The following is a 17461-nucleotide window of genomic DNA, read 5'->3' as shown; positions in this document are numbered from 1 at the left end:
AACTTAGTATCTTAAAACAACAAATGTTTATCTCACAGTTCTGTAGATCAGAAATTTGGAAATAGCATAGATGGTAGTTATGGGTCAAGATGACTCATAAGGTAGCAATCACAGTTTTGGCCAGGGCTGTTGTCACCTGAAGGGTTGATTGACTTCCAAGCTCTTGCTAACTTGGCTGACAGCCAGAGGCCTCAGTTCTTCCTGTGATCCCATCCATAGGGCACAGCTTGGCAGTGGCTTCCTCAGAGTGAGGGTCAGAGGAGATGGATGGCAAGGAGGAAACCATAGTGCCTTTTTTTTTACATAACCTTGAAAGTTACACCCTGTCATTTTTGCCTTAATTCTTTTTTATTAGAATGGAGCCACTTAAGTTTGTCCCATACTCAAAGGTAAGGGGAATTTGAGGGGAGAAGTAGCAAAGAATTTACAGAGATTTTCAAATGACCACATTACTTAACCCCTCACCATCTGTCTCACGTTGTTTTAGCACTGCTAGGTTAAAAAGAACATGTTTCCAAAATGACTGCCATCAAAATCTGGCACATATACTAAGTCTGTGTTAACTTCCTAGTCCTGCAAATGTTTCCTGTCCTTGGCAGGCAGTAATTTACCCTGCATAAATAAGATTATAAATTAAGAGGTTCACATGCCATTTTATTTCCATGTTCTGTGAAGTTTAGCTGGAAAAATAATAGACATGATTTGAAAATACTTGAGTCTGAGCTCAGTAGGAGAGGGCCAGTCAGGGCTAAAATATTTCTGTGTAGGATGTAAAGTAGCTCATTTTTGGGATTGAAGTAGAGATCAGATTAATATTTTTTAGAGCTACTGCTTAGGATTTTTTTTAAATTGAACAACAAACTGAGTGCCTCCTATATGTCAAATATAATTAAGCATATGCAGGTAAGCAAGATAATGGTCCTTAGCTTTAAGAATTTTAGTCTGGTTTGTAATTTGGGCCGGCGCCGTGGCTCAATAGGCTAATCCTCCACCTTGCGGCGCCGGCACACCGGGTTCTAGTCCCGGTTGGGGCGCCGGATTCTGTCCCGGTTGCCCCTCTTCCAGGCCAGCTCTCTGCTATGGCCAGGGAGTGCAGTGGAGGATGGCCCAGGTGCTTGGGCCCTGCACCCCATGGGAGACCAGGAAAAGCACCTGGCTCCTGGCTCCTGCCAGGATCAGCGCGGTGCGCCGGCTGCAGCGGCGGCCATTGGAGGGTGAACCAACGGCAAAGGAAGACCTTTCTCTCTCTGTCTCTCTCTCTCACTGTCCACTCTGCCTGTCAAAAAAAAAAAAAAAAAAAGAATTTTAGTTTGGCGGGAAGGCATCTGGGGTTACAAACGGGGATAAGGGCATACCCAGGAGAGCACTGAAGAATGACGGGGGGCCTGGGGCATCGTGGAGTCTTAGGATTCTGTGAATTCCTGTACTCAGAACAAATAACCGACAGGCTGGGAACTGGCAGGTCCCCAGGACTCAACCTGGCCTTGGCCTCTACTTCCATTGTCAGTTACACCTGTTTTGGCAGTTTGTTTCTTGGGTATGGTAGCTTCCTTGCCTCCTCCTCATACCTAATGACACTGAGCTGAGCTTCCACTTAACCTGCAGTCCCATTCTTCCAGCCAGTCAGGCTACTCAGTGAGCCAGGAACCAACAACCCAATAAGTTAAACTCTTTAATTGTCTGGAATGAGGTGAATATTTTTTAAAAATATCATGTGCAGATTTATTTCTTTGAAAGAGTAACAGGGATAGACAGAGATCTTCCACTGTCTGGTCGATTCCCTAAATGGCCACAACAGCCAGGTCTGGGCTGAGGTAAAGCCAGGAGCCAGGAACTCCATCCAGATCTCCTTCATGGGTGGCAGGAGACAGGTACCTGGGCCATCTTGTGCTGCTTTTCCAGGCGCATTAGCAGGAAGCTGGATCAGAACCAGAGAAGCCAGGACTCAAACAGGCACCCTGACAGCCAGTGTTGTGAGGGCTTAAGGCATTGCACTGTAACACCTATCCCTGGAATGAGGTAAATAGTAACTGACCAAACACGTGAAAGCTTTTGTAACAATTTGGTGATTTCTGTTGTGTATTTTGTATATCTGCTACCCCAGTTTTTTTGTTTTGTTTTGTTTTAGTACTTTTTATTTTATATTATAAAAAACTATCTGTACTTAAAAGCTGGAGGGAAAAATCCTTCCACAGATGGATAGCAGCACTGAAGCAGAGCAGACTTGGTGGTGCTGAGTGGCACTGAATTCCCAAGACTTGGGCATAGTCACCAGGGGACACATCTGGGAAGGTGTTATGAGTTGCAAGAAATACCTCCTGTGTTAGGACTTTGCTGCCCTCCCTGTCTCCAACTCAGGAACCAGAATCGTTGATTGTTCATCTAGAAATTCATGCTCCTGACCTGAGATTGGCAGTGGTCAGGTTAATGAACTACAGCATTGCCCTGACCATTAAGGGCCCTGGCCAGGTAGGAAGCTGATAGCATGCAGCTGAAAGTGTGTGTGTGTGTGTTTTGACTTGATTAGCATCACTGAGTACTTTTTTTAAAAAAGATTATTTATTTGAAAGGCAAGAGTTAACAGAGAGAGGCAGGGAGAGAGAGGTCTTCCATCTGATGGTTCACTCCCCAGATGGCCACAACAGCAGGAGCTGTGCTGATCCGAATCCAGGAGCCAGGAGCTTCTGGGTCTCCCGTGCCGGTGCAGGGTCCCAAGGACTTGAGCCATCTTGTACTGCTTTCCCAGCCCATAGCAGAGAGCTGGACTGGAAGTGGAGCAGCCCAGACTCGAACTGGCACACATATGGGATGCTGGCACTGCAGGCAGCAGCTTTACCTGCTACGCCACAGCACCGGCCTCAATCACTGAGTACTTTCAAGGAGGATGATGAGCAATTGTAAAACTTATGAGCAACTCAGAGCCACTGAGAAATATGACAGATCAGCAGGAATGAATACACCATCATAGGCACTGAGAGGGGATTTAAACACAAAGTTTAGATTGCAGTGGGGTCTTCCATTACATTTTCACTCTCATTCTGAGAACCCAAAGTAATAAAGTTCAAGTAGAATGGAGTTGAAAGCACTTCTGAATAGAACTGTCTGATGACGGGGAGCCCAAACAACGGAATGTAAATGAGAGGTGTTGGGTGGAAAATCTGGGGAAGGAGGCCTTTCTGTTTGCTACAGTTGGTCCTGTAGGGATGCCTTAAGGATGCACAGCAGATGCCGATTCAGCTGCCAGGACCTACACATTTGCTGTACACTTGAGTTACCTACAGTGTAGATTTGATGAAAGACAAAAGTTTCCTGCCTTGTGTTAATTCAGTGGGCTAGGATAGATTTCGTATTGCTGTTCCTGTCTCTTGGTCACCTCGCAGTATATCAATAAAACTGCTGTGCTTCCAAAATCTGGAGCTGGACTGCGTATTTTACCACTCATGGTAGTGTTTAGCTTTGGTAAGAAATCCTCGCTGCTGTTGAGGGGTACTCAGTCCTGGCTGGGCTTGATCCAAGTCCTTGTCTCTGCAAGAGAAGAACCCAAGGTGTACAGGAAAGCAAAATTTGTTGAAAGGAATACTACACACTCATACGTGAGTGTGTGGCAACCTCCTCATGAGGAAGGAAGGGCTGATGCCCCCACCAAAGTTGGAGTTGTCAAAGGTTGGGGGTGGTGCCCAGGGCAGGTCCAAAATTTGAATATTCAAAGAAGGAGGAGTTTGGGTGGGGTTCGAGTACTGCCTGCTTTTGTGTGTGTTTTTTGGGATCTCTGACATGTCATGGTATCTCCACACAGGGCTGAAGCATACACGTGGTTATCACTAGAAAGTGACATGGCATCTCCTGCATGGTGGGAACTGAGGCTCAAGTGTACGATGGGGAACGGGTGTGCCAGACCCAGTCAGGTTGGATACTTCCAGCTGGTGAACACAACAGGGGATGGAGCTTGTGCTCGCGTCAGCAGGTACTGCTGGCAGTCCTCGGCTTCTCATCTACTGGTGACCTGCCTATCCACATCCCTACGGCTAAGTAAAATTTTAGGCTGCGACTTAATAAAGTCTATTTGCACTCAGCAGAGAGAGCTAAATGCAAATACAAGGACACCTTTGGAGTCTCCATGACCATTAGGCAGAATTTCTTGCATTTAAAAGGTGCACATTTGCTATGGGGCCGGCACTGTGGTGCAGTGGGTTAACACCCTGGCCTGAAGTGCCAGCATCCCATATGGGTGCTGGTTCAAGACCCGGTTGCACCATTTCCAATCCAGCTCTCTGCTATGGCCTGGGAAAGCAGTAGAAGATGGCCCAAATCCTTAGGCTCCTGCACCCGCATGGGAGACCTGGAAGAAGCTCCTGGCTCCTGGCTTCGGATTCGCGCAGCTCCAGCTGTTGCGACCCATTGGAGAGTGAACCATCGGATGGAAGACCTCTCTTTCTCTTGCTCGCTCTCTCTCTCTCTGCCTCTCCTCTCTTTCAAATTAAAAGAAAAAAAAGGTGTGTATTTGCTATGTTTTTGTAAACATAAAATCTGATATATTTTGTAAAACCAGATTGTATCATTTCTTTTTTTAAGCCTTACTGTCCTTCATTATGTTCATATCCACAAAAGTGTTAGGGTACTACCACATACTACCAAAAAAGAGTTCAGTCAGTTTCAACTGGTGAGCCTTATCAAGGAGCAAAACTGACAAATAGGGTAGTGTGTGCAGATTTCACAAATTTAATACAAACCTGAGTAGCAGTGATTTTAAGCCTTAAATAAGGTATCTGCACAGGAGATGAAGTACTATACAACTGTTTTTCTCAACCATTTGTATCTCCTACACATCTCCCGGATCCATGCTTCTCAAACTTCATTAAACATACAGATCACCTGGGGATCTTTGTTAGGTGCAGATGCTGATGTTCAGCAGGTCCTGCTTGGGCCCGAGATTTCAAACAAGCCCAGATAACCCCTGTGCTTCCAGCCACCATTTTTTTTTTTTAATTATTTATTTATTTATTTTGAAAGATGGAGTTACAGAGAGGTACACACAGAGAGGTTTTCTTTTTTCTTTTTATTTTATTTATTTATTTGACAGGCAGAGTGGACAGTGAGAGAGAGAGACAGAGAGAAAGGTCTTCCTTTTGCCGTTGGTTCACCCTCCAATGGCTGCTGCGGCCGGCGCACCGCTACTGATCCGAAGCCAGGAGCCAGGTGCTTCTCCTGGTCTCCCATGGGGTGCAGGGCCCAAGCACCTGGGCCATCCTCCACTGCCTTCCCGGGCCACAGCAGAGAGCTGGCCTGGAAGAGGGGCAACCGGGACAGAATCCAGCGCTCTGACTGGGACTAGAACCTGGTGTGCCGGCGCCACAGGCAGAGGATTAGCCTATTGAGCCGCGGTGCTGGCCATGAGAGGTTTCCCATCTGCTGGTTCACTCCCCAAATGGCCGCAACCGAACCCAGAAGGCAGGAGCTTCCTCTGAGTCTCCCATGTGGGTGCAGGAGCCTTGCACTTGGGCCTTCCTCCACTGCTTTCCCAGGCACATTAGCAGGGAGCTGGATAGGAAGTGAAGCAGCTGGGAGGGACTCTAACGGGCGCCCATATCGGATGCCAGCACTGCAGGCTAGGTCTTTAACTCACTGTGCGCTGTGCCATTATCAGCCACCATTCTTAGAATAACTAAGCCTACACATCAATTCCAGACTTTTTAAACATGCAGTACTTCCAAGAACTTGTTTCATTTATTCTTTTTATTAAAAAATACTTTTTATTTATTTGAAAGGCAGACAAACAGAGATCTATTCACTGGTTCATTCTGCAAATGCCCTCGACAGTTGGGGCTGGGCCAGGCCAAAGCCAGGAGCCTGGATCTCAACCGAACTCTCCCATATGGGTGGACAGGGACTTAAGTACTTAAACCATCATCTGCTGCCTCCTAGCATGCACACTAACAGGAGGCTGGATCAGATGCAGAGGCAGGACTCAGTCCCAGGCACTGTAATACAAGATGTGGGTGTCCCAAGTTTTTCCTAACCACAGTGCCAGATGCCCATGCCTTCACTTGCTTTTGCTATGGGCGCCATGTCTCCTTGGGGCAAAGACAAGATGAAGTGAGTGGGAGTGATTTAGGGAAGCCTTTACTGACTTTCGGAGAACAAGAAGTTTAGATGATCTGGCCCAGGAAGCATATCTGTCACACGTACATATGAGGGTGGATCTTGGCCTTCCCAGGGCACAGCAGTTTGATGAATGCTTTTCTGAAACTCACATGGCACAGTGGATACAGGACAGGGTTGATAGCTGAGTTCAACCAGAGGAGCCAGAAGGATGTTTCATAGAGAGAGTGCTGGATGCATGTCCCATGGCAGGCAGCTCGGATGATCATCAGCAAAGTGTAGGGAGCCCAGCACAGGCCGAACACACACACGATGATGGCCAGCGACTTAGCCACTCGCTTGTCCCGGGAGAGCTGCAGGCGGCTGGCCCTAGTGCTGCGGAGGTCCAGCTGCCCTGGGGCATTGCAGACCTTGTCTGCCCTGTAGTGGTTCTGCCACCACTGGGTTGCTCTCATTCCATGGTCCACCTGGAGAGGGGGTAAATCTTGAGTCCTGCAAACACCCAAGGAAGACCCCTTGTGTGTAAGGGGGATGTCCTGGTCTTTTCTCTTCTGGCTTGTCCTCTCAGCTGACTTGAAAAATATGAAGTGTTTGTTTTGCCTCCTCTGGAAGTCCATCTCCAAGCTGTCATGGCTGGGGCCAGTGTTGGCCTTCCTCAGGGAAGTGCGCTTCCGAATGTTGGTATAGATGCTCAAGTTGAAGTAAGTGATGCTGATGAAGGGGGTGAAGAACTCAATGACGGAAGTCGTCATGAGGAAGTACCAGTTGTAGAAGAACTCAGCGTAGCACTCCCCCTGGGGCAGGATGCTGCTTTTGGCCATGTACTCCCAGCCGATGATGGCAGGCCCGTACAGGAGGAATGCTGCCACCCACACCAGCGCCATCTTGGAGATGGCACTCCTGGTCATGTCTTTCTGGGCCCTGTAAGTCACCTAGAGGGAAAGAGCAGGGGCCAGTAAAAACGGAGGCTGAGGCAGCTTTCCCCGCCCAGGCTGGTACAGCAAGGTGCCAACAATGAGGCTCAATATTGTGATTATTAATTTTTTGACAGGCAGAGTTAGACAATGAGAGACAGACAGACAGAAAGGTCTTCCTTACATTAGTTCACCCCCCAAATGGTTGTTACGCTGGCACGCTGTGCTGATCCAAAGCCAGGAGCCAGGTGCTTCCTCCTGGTCTCCCATGCAGGTGCAGGGCCCACCTCCACTGCACTCCCAGGCCACAGCAGAGAGCTGGACTGAAAGAGGAGCAACCGGGACAGAATCCGGTACCCCAACCGGGACTAGAACCGGGGTGCTGGCGCCTCAGGCGGAGGATTAGCCTAGAGAGCCACGGCGCCGGCTTGAGGCTGAATACTACTTATTAATTTGAGCAACACTGGGGGGACGGGTGTATTTTTTTTTCCATTGAAGCAGAACTTCTGGCCCTCCACATGCTCAATGCAGAACATTTAGGGTCATTAGATGATTTTGTTGTCCATGACTGCAGTGCACACAAAGCCTCTAATTCAGAGCAAAGAAAACCCATCCACCAAACTGGGGTCTCAGGAGAGGGGACCCAAGCAGTGGGTTCTCCGAGCTCCTGGAAAGTTGGAAACTGCCACTTACACAACATTCATTTAGGAGGTGATTTCTCACGGTGGAAATGTAAGAAGCAGTACAGGAAGGGAGACAAGGAAGAGCCACGCTTCAGCAATGATCAAAGTCAGAGATTCTCGTTCTCGGCTCCACCTTACAATCACCTGAAAGGCATTCTTCTAGAAATGCCGACACCTCGGTCACAATTCAAGCCAATTAAATTCCAAATGAGTTGAGAACTGCAGCTATGAAGCAAATGTGTGGGTGCCACAGAATGTACTTGGCAGTGGCTCTGCAAATGGTGTTTCTCGGGCTATCAAGGTCTTGTGGCTGTTAAGAAATTCAAAGCTTGTTGCTACTTTCTGCTTTCTCTAGAGTGAGCATGGATTACTGACACAGAGATAGAAGGCTTTTTTTTTTTAAGCCCAGAGGAGAGGTCTCTGTTCTCCTCTTTTATTTAAGGCTCACATCTGTCTATAGATTAATTTCTTTGAGCCTTATCATCCCCATCTGTAGCATGGGCATAAAGAAACTTTAGTTTCTACTTATCTTACAGGGAGGCAAAGACCAAATGAATTTCCCATCACGAGAGACTGGACTCAAAAGGGCTTTTAACCTCTCACTTTCCCCATGGGGGGACTGACTCGAGGTGCCAGCATGTGCCCAAGGTCACTCAAGGTGGAACCCAGGTCAGAGCTGAGTGACTGCTCACACAGCCCTCCCCCACCCCATCCCCCACCCCGTCTGCCCTGACGCAGAGGCAGCCCCTCCAGAGGAGCAACTGTGCTGGGGGAGGCAGCCGTGGATTCTTGACCGCGGAGCCCATGGTCAGCAGGTGCACACGGACTGGCGGAGACCAGGGGACACGTTCATGGCCACAAGGCCCATGTACCACCACGCATATGCGTATCTCCCGAAAAAAAGCACATTACAAGCACAATGTGACTTTTCAGTGTTTCACGTGTATTTAATATTTGTGACGTAGATCTTGCTTGTGACCTAGTGTTGGCCTCTCCCTTTTTCCTTCCCCATAGGGTCCTGAAACCACTGCTGGCTCCGTCGACCCCGACCACCCGCTGGTCCGAGTGGAGCCTCAGCCCTTCTTACCGCCCTGGTGACGGAGAGGAACCTGTCGTAGCTGATGAGGACGATGTTGAAGACCGAGGCGGTGCACATCAGGTAATCCGTCACCAGCCACACTTTACACAGCCCCTTCCCGAACTTCCATGTCCCGGTCAGGACGTAGGGGATGTATAGTGGGATGCAGAAACCGCCTGTGGACAGAAGGGGGCGGTGGCCGCGCGTCCCGTCGCGCCCCAGCTCCCGACCGAGGCCTCCGAGCGAGCGCTGGGCTCCCCGCCCCAGCGCTGCCCTGGCGCCCCCCGCCCCAGGCCGCACGCACCCACCAGCAGGTCGGCGACCGCCAAGTTGAGGAAGAAGAAGTTGCCGCGGGAGCGCAGGCTGCGGTCCACGGCGAAGGCCACCACGACTAGCGCGTTGCCCAGCACCGTGGCCAGCGCCAGCAGAGCCATGAGCGCCGCCAGCAGCGCGGCAGCGGGCGCCGAGAAGTGGGCGGCGTGCGGCCCGGGGTGCAGCGCCCGCCCGGGCTCCGGCACCAGCCCCGGGGCGCACGCGTTGCCCGACGCGTTGGGCTCCATACCGCAGCGAGGGCTCCCGGGACGCGGCAGGGCTGGCGAGGGGACGCCGCGTCTGGGAAGGGAAGGGCGCAGGGGAGCGGGCGCCGGCACCTGCGGGGCGCGAGGGCAATGCGCAGGGAGAGAGCGGCGGGCAGCGCGGGAGCCGGAGCGGCGGCGGGCGTGGGGCGTGGGGCGTGGGGGCCGGGGCGCGGGCCACCCCCTGCGCGCTCCCGGGGACCAGGCGGGGTGGGGGAGGTCTCTGCAGCTACCCACAGCCGTCCGGGACGCTCGCGAGCAAGTTGATATTTTCCGAAAGGAGTTTTACTTCGATCATAAATGTAATACCTGCACTTGTAAAAAAGGAAGCAAACAATACAGCAGGCCGTAAAATAGCAGTGAAATGTCTTAAAAATAGTTCCTCCCGGCCGGCGCCGCGGCTCACTAGGCTAATCCTCCGCCTAGCGGCGCCGGCACACCGGGTTCTAGTCCCGGTCGGGGAGCCGGATTCTGTCCCGGTTGCCCCTCTTCCAGGCCAGCCCTCTGCTGTGGCCAGGGAGTGCAGTGCAGTGGAGGATGGCCCAGGTGCTTGGGCCCTGCACCCCATGGGAGACCAGGAAAAAGCACCTGGCTCCTGGCTCCTGCCATCGGATCAGCGCGGTGCGCCGGCCGCAGCGCGCCGGCCGCGGCGGCCATTGGTGGGTGAACCAACGGCAAAAGGAAGACCTTTCTCTCTGTCTCTCTCTCTCACTGTCCACTCTGCCTGTCAAAAAAAAAAAAAAAAAAAAAAAAGTTCCTCCCAAAAATACCTTCTTGGAACACATTTTGGTGTAAGTCCTTCCAGCCGCTGACCATCCCCCATCCCACCTACCCCTCTCCACCCCACCCCCGCCTTTTTCTCCCTATGCCCCCCTCTCCCCTGCAGAATTAGACGGACCAAAAAAAAAAAAAAGCATAGATTTTTAAAAACAAAAATGGGGTTCTGTTGGACTAACGTATAACCTGTTTTTCCCCCAAGAAATAACAAATCGGGACACCCCCACCCCACCCCACCCCCACCTCTGGGGGACCGGGAAGATGAGCACTCTGTCCCTTCTCTGCTGGCAGCTTGCCTCTAAGTTTTGTTTGGTTTTGCTTCTGTGTCTCCAGAAATTTGTCCCATGATTTCCCCCAGGAGAACTTAACGGAAGCAGAATTGCTGGGACCAAGGGAATAGTTTACTATTTCCTAACGTGGTGCCTGCCGGCTAGCCTTCCCAGAAAACGGCACCACTTGAAACGCATTCCCAGTGGGTAGTGAGGGTGTGGGCTGATCCCTCCCTCCTACCCTGGCCCCTTTGCTTCTGCAGCATAGAGCCCTTCTCTGTGGGGACTGGCTCCCAGTGCAGGTGTCCCGCGTGGGAGGTGGGGTGGAATGTACCCTTTCCCCCAGAGGGACTAAGGGTCCCTGGTGGGAGGCGGTAGCCAGGATGGAAGGCGGTGCCTTAATGTTCTTGCCTTCAGTGTTGGGGCAGAATCTGCCGGTTTTGTCCTCCCTGGGCGCGGGGTAGGGGCGAGGGGGCGGGGCATGTATGGAAATGACCCAGGCTGCTTTGTCTACCCTATTATTTGGCTCTGGTAGACCACTTTGTTCCAGCGATCTGATGTCATGGAGACAAATTCTTGGACCACAGGGCAGGAACAGGTCCTTGAGGATTATTTAGTGCAGTGACTTTCAATCCTTTTGAACAACTCACAGCAGGAAATACTTTGTAACCCAGTACACACACACACACACACACACACACACACACACTCACCCCTGTGGGAATGCATGTACCCATTTTAGTGAAGAAAAAATATAACGAAAAGACAAAGAAGTTGCCTTTCGCAGGCATTCTGATGCTGTTGATTCTATTCTATGCCTTGCTATCAGTTTTGAATGCTGGTCTTGACCCTCGGCATTTATTTCATGATCGTCAGCTGGCTCTCAACCTACATTTGAGAAACAATACCCCAGATGGGACCTCTATTTTATGTGTGGGGAGACAGGCCAGAAGGGGAAGAGACTCACCCAGGGACCGGCAGGAAGTGCAGGCAGAACACAGCCCAAACTGGGATCTTCTGGCTGCAAGATCAGAGCTCCTCTCCGGCTGCCAACGCACTGACTGACCCGGCCTGTCGGGAGCTGATGGTCCCTTTCCTGGTGACAATGATGCTTTCAGGGCTAGAAACAACTATGGTGATTGAGAAGGAAGAATTAACCATCACTTATCTCCTTTCTTGTCGCTAATTGCCTCTTCATTCCACCGACCCCTTTCCTTTGGTGCCTCTGCTAATTGCTGCTAATTAGCAAGCAATCACCACACCCCCTACTTGGGAGTTGGTGGAAGGACACTTGCTGGAGCTACTGGGCCTTAGTGAGATGGGCTGAAGGTCCCACGTGGGCTGACCCACCAGGCTGGGGTGTGCTTCCCAGAAAAGGTGGTGGCAGGTCAGGTGGGGGACACAGAGTGTTTTGTGACTGTTGTCTGTGTTGGAAGAAAGAACAGAGTCTTGCAGGCACAACAGCTCCCTCCCCATGGAGGAACCTGTTCTCCCCGAACTCAGGTGTGCTCACCTCAGATCATATGTTAAAGTCTTAACCCCCAATATGACTGTATCTGGAGATAGGACCGTTAATGTGAGGTGAGGTCAAACAGTGCAGCCAGGAGCAAGTGTGCAATGGTGCAGTGAGTTAAACTGCAGCTTTGGCTGCCCACATCCCATACCAAGGTGCTGGTTCAAGTCCCAGCTATTTTGCTTCCTGCTAATCCAGTTTCCTGCTGATGTACCTGGGAGCAGCGAATGATGCCTGAAGTACTTGCGTTCCTGCCACTGCTGTGGGACACCTGGATGGAGCTCCTGGCTTCCTGGCTTCAGCCTGGCCCAGCCCCAGCTGTTGTGGCCCTTTGGGGAGTGAACCAGTGGATGGAAGGTAGAGCTGTTTCAGATTAACACTTAAATAAATAAATCTCAAAAAAGAAAAAAAGAGTGTGGACCTAATTTAATAAGAGTGACCAGCTCTCCATCTGCCACAGGCACACAGGAAAAAGGCCTTGTGAACACAGCGATTAAATCAGCTGCCTATAAACCAGGAAGAAGAAACCGTACCAGAAACTAAGCCTGATGGTGCCCTGATCTTGGACTGGCAGCCTCTTGAACTATGAGAAAATAAACATCTGTGGTTGAAGCCACCCAGTCTGTGGTATTTTGCTGTAAGTAGTTGGAACAGACTAGTACATTTTCCCATCCCTTAGCAGGTGAGAGACAGAACCCTGGCTAAGACTTCCCTTCTCTGGGCCTCTTTCCTCATAGGTAAATGGGGACACTAATAGTAGTTCCTATGCCATGTGGTTGTGGAAAGGATTCAATGCCTGTGCAGAAGGTGTCTAGCACATTGCATGGCAGGTGGTCAAGTGTTCTGTGAATGGGAGCTGTAGTGATTGTGGCTACCCATTTGGAAGATGATCTTCATCAGGACACTTGAAATCCTTGCCACATTCTCTCCTCCTGCTCAGTACCTCTGAGCAGCTTCCCCCTACCGGAACATAGATACTTTAAATTTGTCTAAGAGAGGCATAACTAAGAAGCCAAATTTGCCACACACACACACACACAGAGAGAAAAGAAAAAGAAAAAAAATAATTGGAAGTAAAATGGTCTTTATTATTGCTATTGTTGTGTTTGGGTCTGGGCTTCTTGCTTTACCATGCAAAAAGAGCTGACATAACTTCTTTGCCAGGCTGTGGGGGGCTCTTGCATACAGGATCAGAACAGGGCGGAGTGACATTCTGCCTCTCTCCTAGGCTCCCACAGAACTCTGTTCATGCCCAGCTCCCTCTTCTGTGTCCTTTCTTGAGAGAGGAGTAAGACCGCTCACTTGGGTGATCCTGAGCAAATTCCAGAACCTCTGAGTCTCATTCAATTAGCTGTCAACTGGTGATAATAGGAGCTGGCAGCATTTTTGTGAAGCTTACTGGGCAGAGGGTACATGTGGCACAGAGCATGGTGAAGTAGACACTCAACAATAGGTCTCAGAGCCCGTGTGTTAACAGGGTCTCCAGGCCTCGAGCTGGAGATAACATTTCTTGAATGTGGTGCACTTTAGACCTCCTCAGGATTCCAGCAAATTCATGGAGGGCTTTTCCCAAGGCTCAATCTCCAGCTTGAAACTCTGCTTCCCCTGTGGGTTGCCTCACTACTCCATGTGTCCTGTTTCTCTTATGGGGCACAGCAACTCATGCGGAAACCCAGTTCCTTCCTTGATTCCTGCAAAACCCCAGCCCACAAGATCTGGGGAGAAGACCCAGAAAGGACTTACATCTCAGAAGTGGAAGCTTAGCTGCTCTGAATGGAACCTTGGGCATTCCTGCGCTAAAAGTGCCTTCCGGTCACCCTCCGCTGGGGCATTTCTGTGGAGTGCTTCATCCTGCATGGTGCCCAGGCGCACTCTATTTTCTTGGCTCTCTTCTCTCTGCTCCCTTCTCTCAGAGCGAAAGATGTCTTCCCTTTCCTTGTGACTATCGGTCTGGCATCTCTTTCTATTTGCCAGGTTTCCGCTGACGTTCCTAGTTCAAACGAGTTATCAGATGACTTTTCTAGATCAAAGAGCATTTATCTTTAAAAGAAATTTCAGAGGCAGCTGAAATTTTAACACCTTTTTTAAAAAAAGATTTATTATTATTTATTTACAAAACAGAGAAAGGCAGAGACAGAGAGAGAGGTCTTCCATCCACTGGTTCACTCCCTAATGGCCACAATGGCCAGAGCTGAGCCAATCTGAAGCCAGGAACCAGGGGCTTCTTCTGGGTATCCCACGTGTGTGCAGGGGCCCAAGGACTTGACCATCCTCCACTGCTTTCTTAGGTGCATTAGCAGGGAGCTGGATTGGAAATGGAGCAGCCGAGACTTGAACCGGCACCCATATGGGAAGCCAGCATTGAAGGCTGGGGCTTTAACCTGCTGCTCAACAACCTGGCCCCAGTACTTAAATTTAGAAAAAAGTATGTTAACTGCTATCTTATTCAAGGGAGAAAAATATTTCCAATGAATTAAAAAAAAAAAAACTTCAAGGTACAAAGAAAACAAAACCGTAAAAATATCTTAAGAAAAAAAATCATGAGGTGGGGAAGACCTTACCTAACTTAGAAACTGTAGAGGAAAGAAATTGATGAATCTGACTTATATAGCAACTAAAAATTTCTACAAACTTGTAGACGCTATCAACAGAGTTAAAAGACAAATGACATGTGTCAGAAGATATGTATGAAGAATTAATAACTAGAATAGGTGGATCATTTCATAAATCAATGAGACAAGCAACCCAACAGATATTGTCAAACAATATGAACAAGTTATTCACAGCTCTACATATGACTTGTAAACATACAAAAGATGTCCCTGTAACTAGACATCAAATGAAATGTAAATGAAACTAAAGCAAAAGGATAGGTTGTATATCTCATGATGATTGAAACAATTTTAAATGATAGTTAATAGCCATGATTGACAAAGATATGAGACATGAACTCTCTCTTATGGGTGCCAGTATAAACCAATATCTATGAACATGAAGAAAGCTCATATTTCTTGACCAAAGAATTTCACTTTTTAGACTCTATCAAAAGTAATCACATATATGTCTAAAGAAGTATACGAATAATTGTTTGTTGCAACAATTCTCATCATGATGAGGAGCTGGAAGCAACTTTAAGTTCTATCAAGGAGTCAGTGAGTGAATAAAATGTGATCCATCCCACAGTAGATTGTAAATTTGCAAATTGAGTCCTACCCTGCTCCTGCCTGCATCTTCCCTTGCAAGAGGACGTTGCAATCATCCTCACAAAAGTGAGAGTCTCTCCACTCCTTCAACCTGGTTTGCCTATGTCAATTCCTTTGGCTATTGGGACAGATGATATATGATCCAAGCAGAGGCTTGAGAAGCCCTTGCATAGTGGGGCCCAATTTCCTGCTGTACCTGGAACTCTGGTAGTCCCGTACGCATGGATCTGAGACCATCCTCTGGCGGATGAGAGGCCATGTGATGAACCGAGGGATGTGGGCTGATCACCTGCCAACCTCCAGAACATGGATGAGGCCATCTCAGACCACTGAGCCACCAACTGACCTTCCAGCTGACCACAGATGTGTGAGAAAGCTCAACCACAGATCAAGCTGGCTTGGACCAGAAAAACTGTGCAGGTGCCCCTTTTAAGCCATTAAATTTTGGGATGGTTTATTTCATAGGAGTGGATAACTGGTACTTATCCATACAATGAAACATCATGGAGCAATGTGGGAGAATGAGGTGAATACATGCATGTTATGCTACTGACTTGGAAAACTTGCCAAGGTGAATTCATATAAAAACAAAAACCTTATAAATCCACAAATTATCCTATTGTCTACCAATAAATTTCTTTTTTTCTGGAGTTAGTCAGAGTTGATTATTTTTTGTTTGAAACCAGATAATAGATGTCCCTGGTAAAATAAATGTGGACAGCCTCAAGGTAAGCAGATTTCTTTATTGCAAGATTTGTCAATAGACCCCCCTGGAGAGGTAGTGTGTGCAGCTGCCCCATAGTCATTTGACAATAGTACCATCTTCCCATCATGCCCTCGTGTGTCAAGAGATTAATGGGTCATATCACACACTTTGGGAAAGGCCATGCTATGTGTGTTTATAACAGATGATTGTCGCTCCAACGGTTTTGCCATTTCTTTCTGCCACTGTGCTGGAAGGCTTTCTCGTTTATGTGCTGTTCTATGTCAACTGTCTCATTCTCTACACATTTGTTGGCAGAAACCCATTACAGTAAAAATAAATAGAAAATGGTCTCTGCTTTAAAAAAACATCCATCCAGTCTTCCCCATTGATATTACTTCTTAAGTAGGTGCGTCTTTGTCCAGTGTGCCACATATCATGGAAAAGAGATATGTTTCAGAAAATAGGATTGACCCACATACTACCTAACAAGATTTTGTTAGAAGATCTTACTTGGGGAGCAAGTCACTGCGTGGCTAGAAGGTATTGGAATAGAAGCTCTCATCAAAGAAACGTGAGGAAGCCCTGAGGTCGGAGGTAGAAGTCCTGGTCTGCAATCCAGACCTTGGAGACCCAGCTGTTCGACCCTGTGGGGGGCGCAAGTTTGTTTGGTTTATCCATAAAACCAGGGTTATAATAGAATTCATATTACAGGGACATTCTGGACCCAGATAAATTTGTAAGGGTGAAAGTTGGCTAAATGACAAAAATGCCTATCTGTAGATTTTTAAAAAAGATTTATTTTATTTATTTGAAAGACAGAGTTACAGAGAGAGGTAGAGACAGAGAGAGAGGTCTTCCATCTGGTGGTTCACTCCCCAGATGGCCACAATGGCCGGAGCTGAGCTGATCCGAAGTCAGGAGCCAGGAGCTTCTTCTGGGTCTCCCACATGGGTGCAGGGGCCCAAGGACTTGGGCCATCTTCTACTGCTTTCCCAGGCCATAGCAGAGAGCTGGATCAGAAGAAGGGCAGCCAGGACTAGAGCCAGCACCCATATGGGATGCTGGCACTTCAGGCCAGGGCTTTAACCCGCTGCGCCACAGCGCCAGCCCCTGTTATCTGTAGATATTAACCAAGGCCTTTTTAATTCAAAGTGGCAGATACCTAACCTGTCTTAGCTAAAACAAAAAAGGAATTTACTCATTTGCATAATTGAAAATCCATAGGCCGGCACCGCAGCTCACTAGGCTAATCCTCCGCCTGCGGCGCCGGCACCCCAGGTTCTAGTGCCGGTTGGGGCACTGGATTCTGTCCCGGTTGCTCCTCTTCCAGGCCAGCTCTCTGCTGTGGCCTGGGAAGGCAGTGGAGGATGGCCCAAGTGCTTGGGCCCTGCACCTGCATGGGAGACCAGGAGGAAGCACCCGGCTCCTGGCTCCGGATCAGTGCAGTGTGCCTGCTGCAGTGCGCCGACCATAACAGCCATTTGGAGGGTGAACCAACGGAAGGAAGACCTTTCTCTCTGTCTCTCTCTCTCTCACTGTCTAACTCTGCCTGTCCAAAAAAAAAAAAAAAATCCATAAATATCCATGGAGATTCTAGATTCAGGCAGTGCTGGACCCAGGGGCTCCAGCAAAATCACCGAGTTC

The 17461-nt window shown here is 49.1% G+C and overlaps 1 protein-coding gene across 1 annotated transcript; it reads right to left on the bottom strand.

Annotated features, from left to right (window-relative positions):
• Nucleotides 1-5723: 5723 nt before the first annotated feature.
• On the bottom strand, nt 5724-9591 carry LOC100351451 (histamine H3 receptor). The gene is given in 3 exon segments (XM_089319776.1): nt 5724-7031; nt 8784-9076; nt 9079-9591. Coding segments are annotated over 3 exon segments (1404 nt in total). The 5' UTR covers nt 9335-9591; the 3' UTR covers nt 5724-6176.
• Between the last annotated feature and the right edge of the window lie 7870 nt (nt 9592-17461).

The sequence above is a fragment of the Oryctolagus cuniculus genome, chromosome 18 (genome assembly GCF_051225735.1).
Source record: "Oryctolagus cuniculus isolate XC-2025 breed Fujian yellow rabbit chromosome 18, ASM5122573v1, whole genome shotgun sequence".
In the NCBI taxonomy this organism is placed as follows: domain Eukaryota; kingdom Metazoa; phylum Chordata; class Mammalia; order Lagomorpha; family Leporidae; genus Oryctolagus; species Oryctolagus cuniculus.
This window is presented reverse-complemented; position numbering and strand designations above follow the sequence as displayed.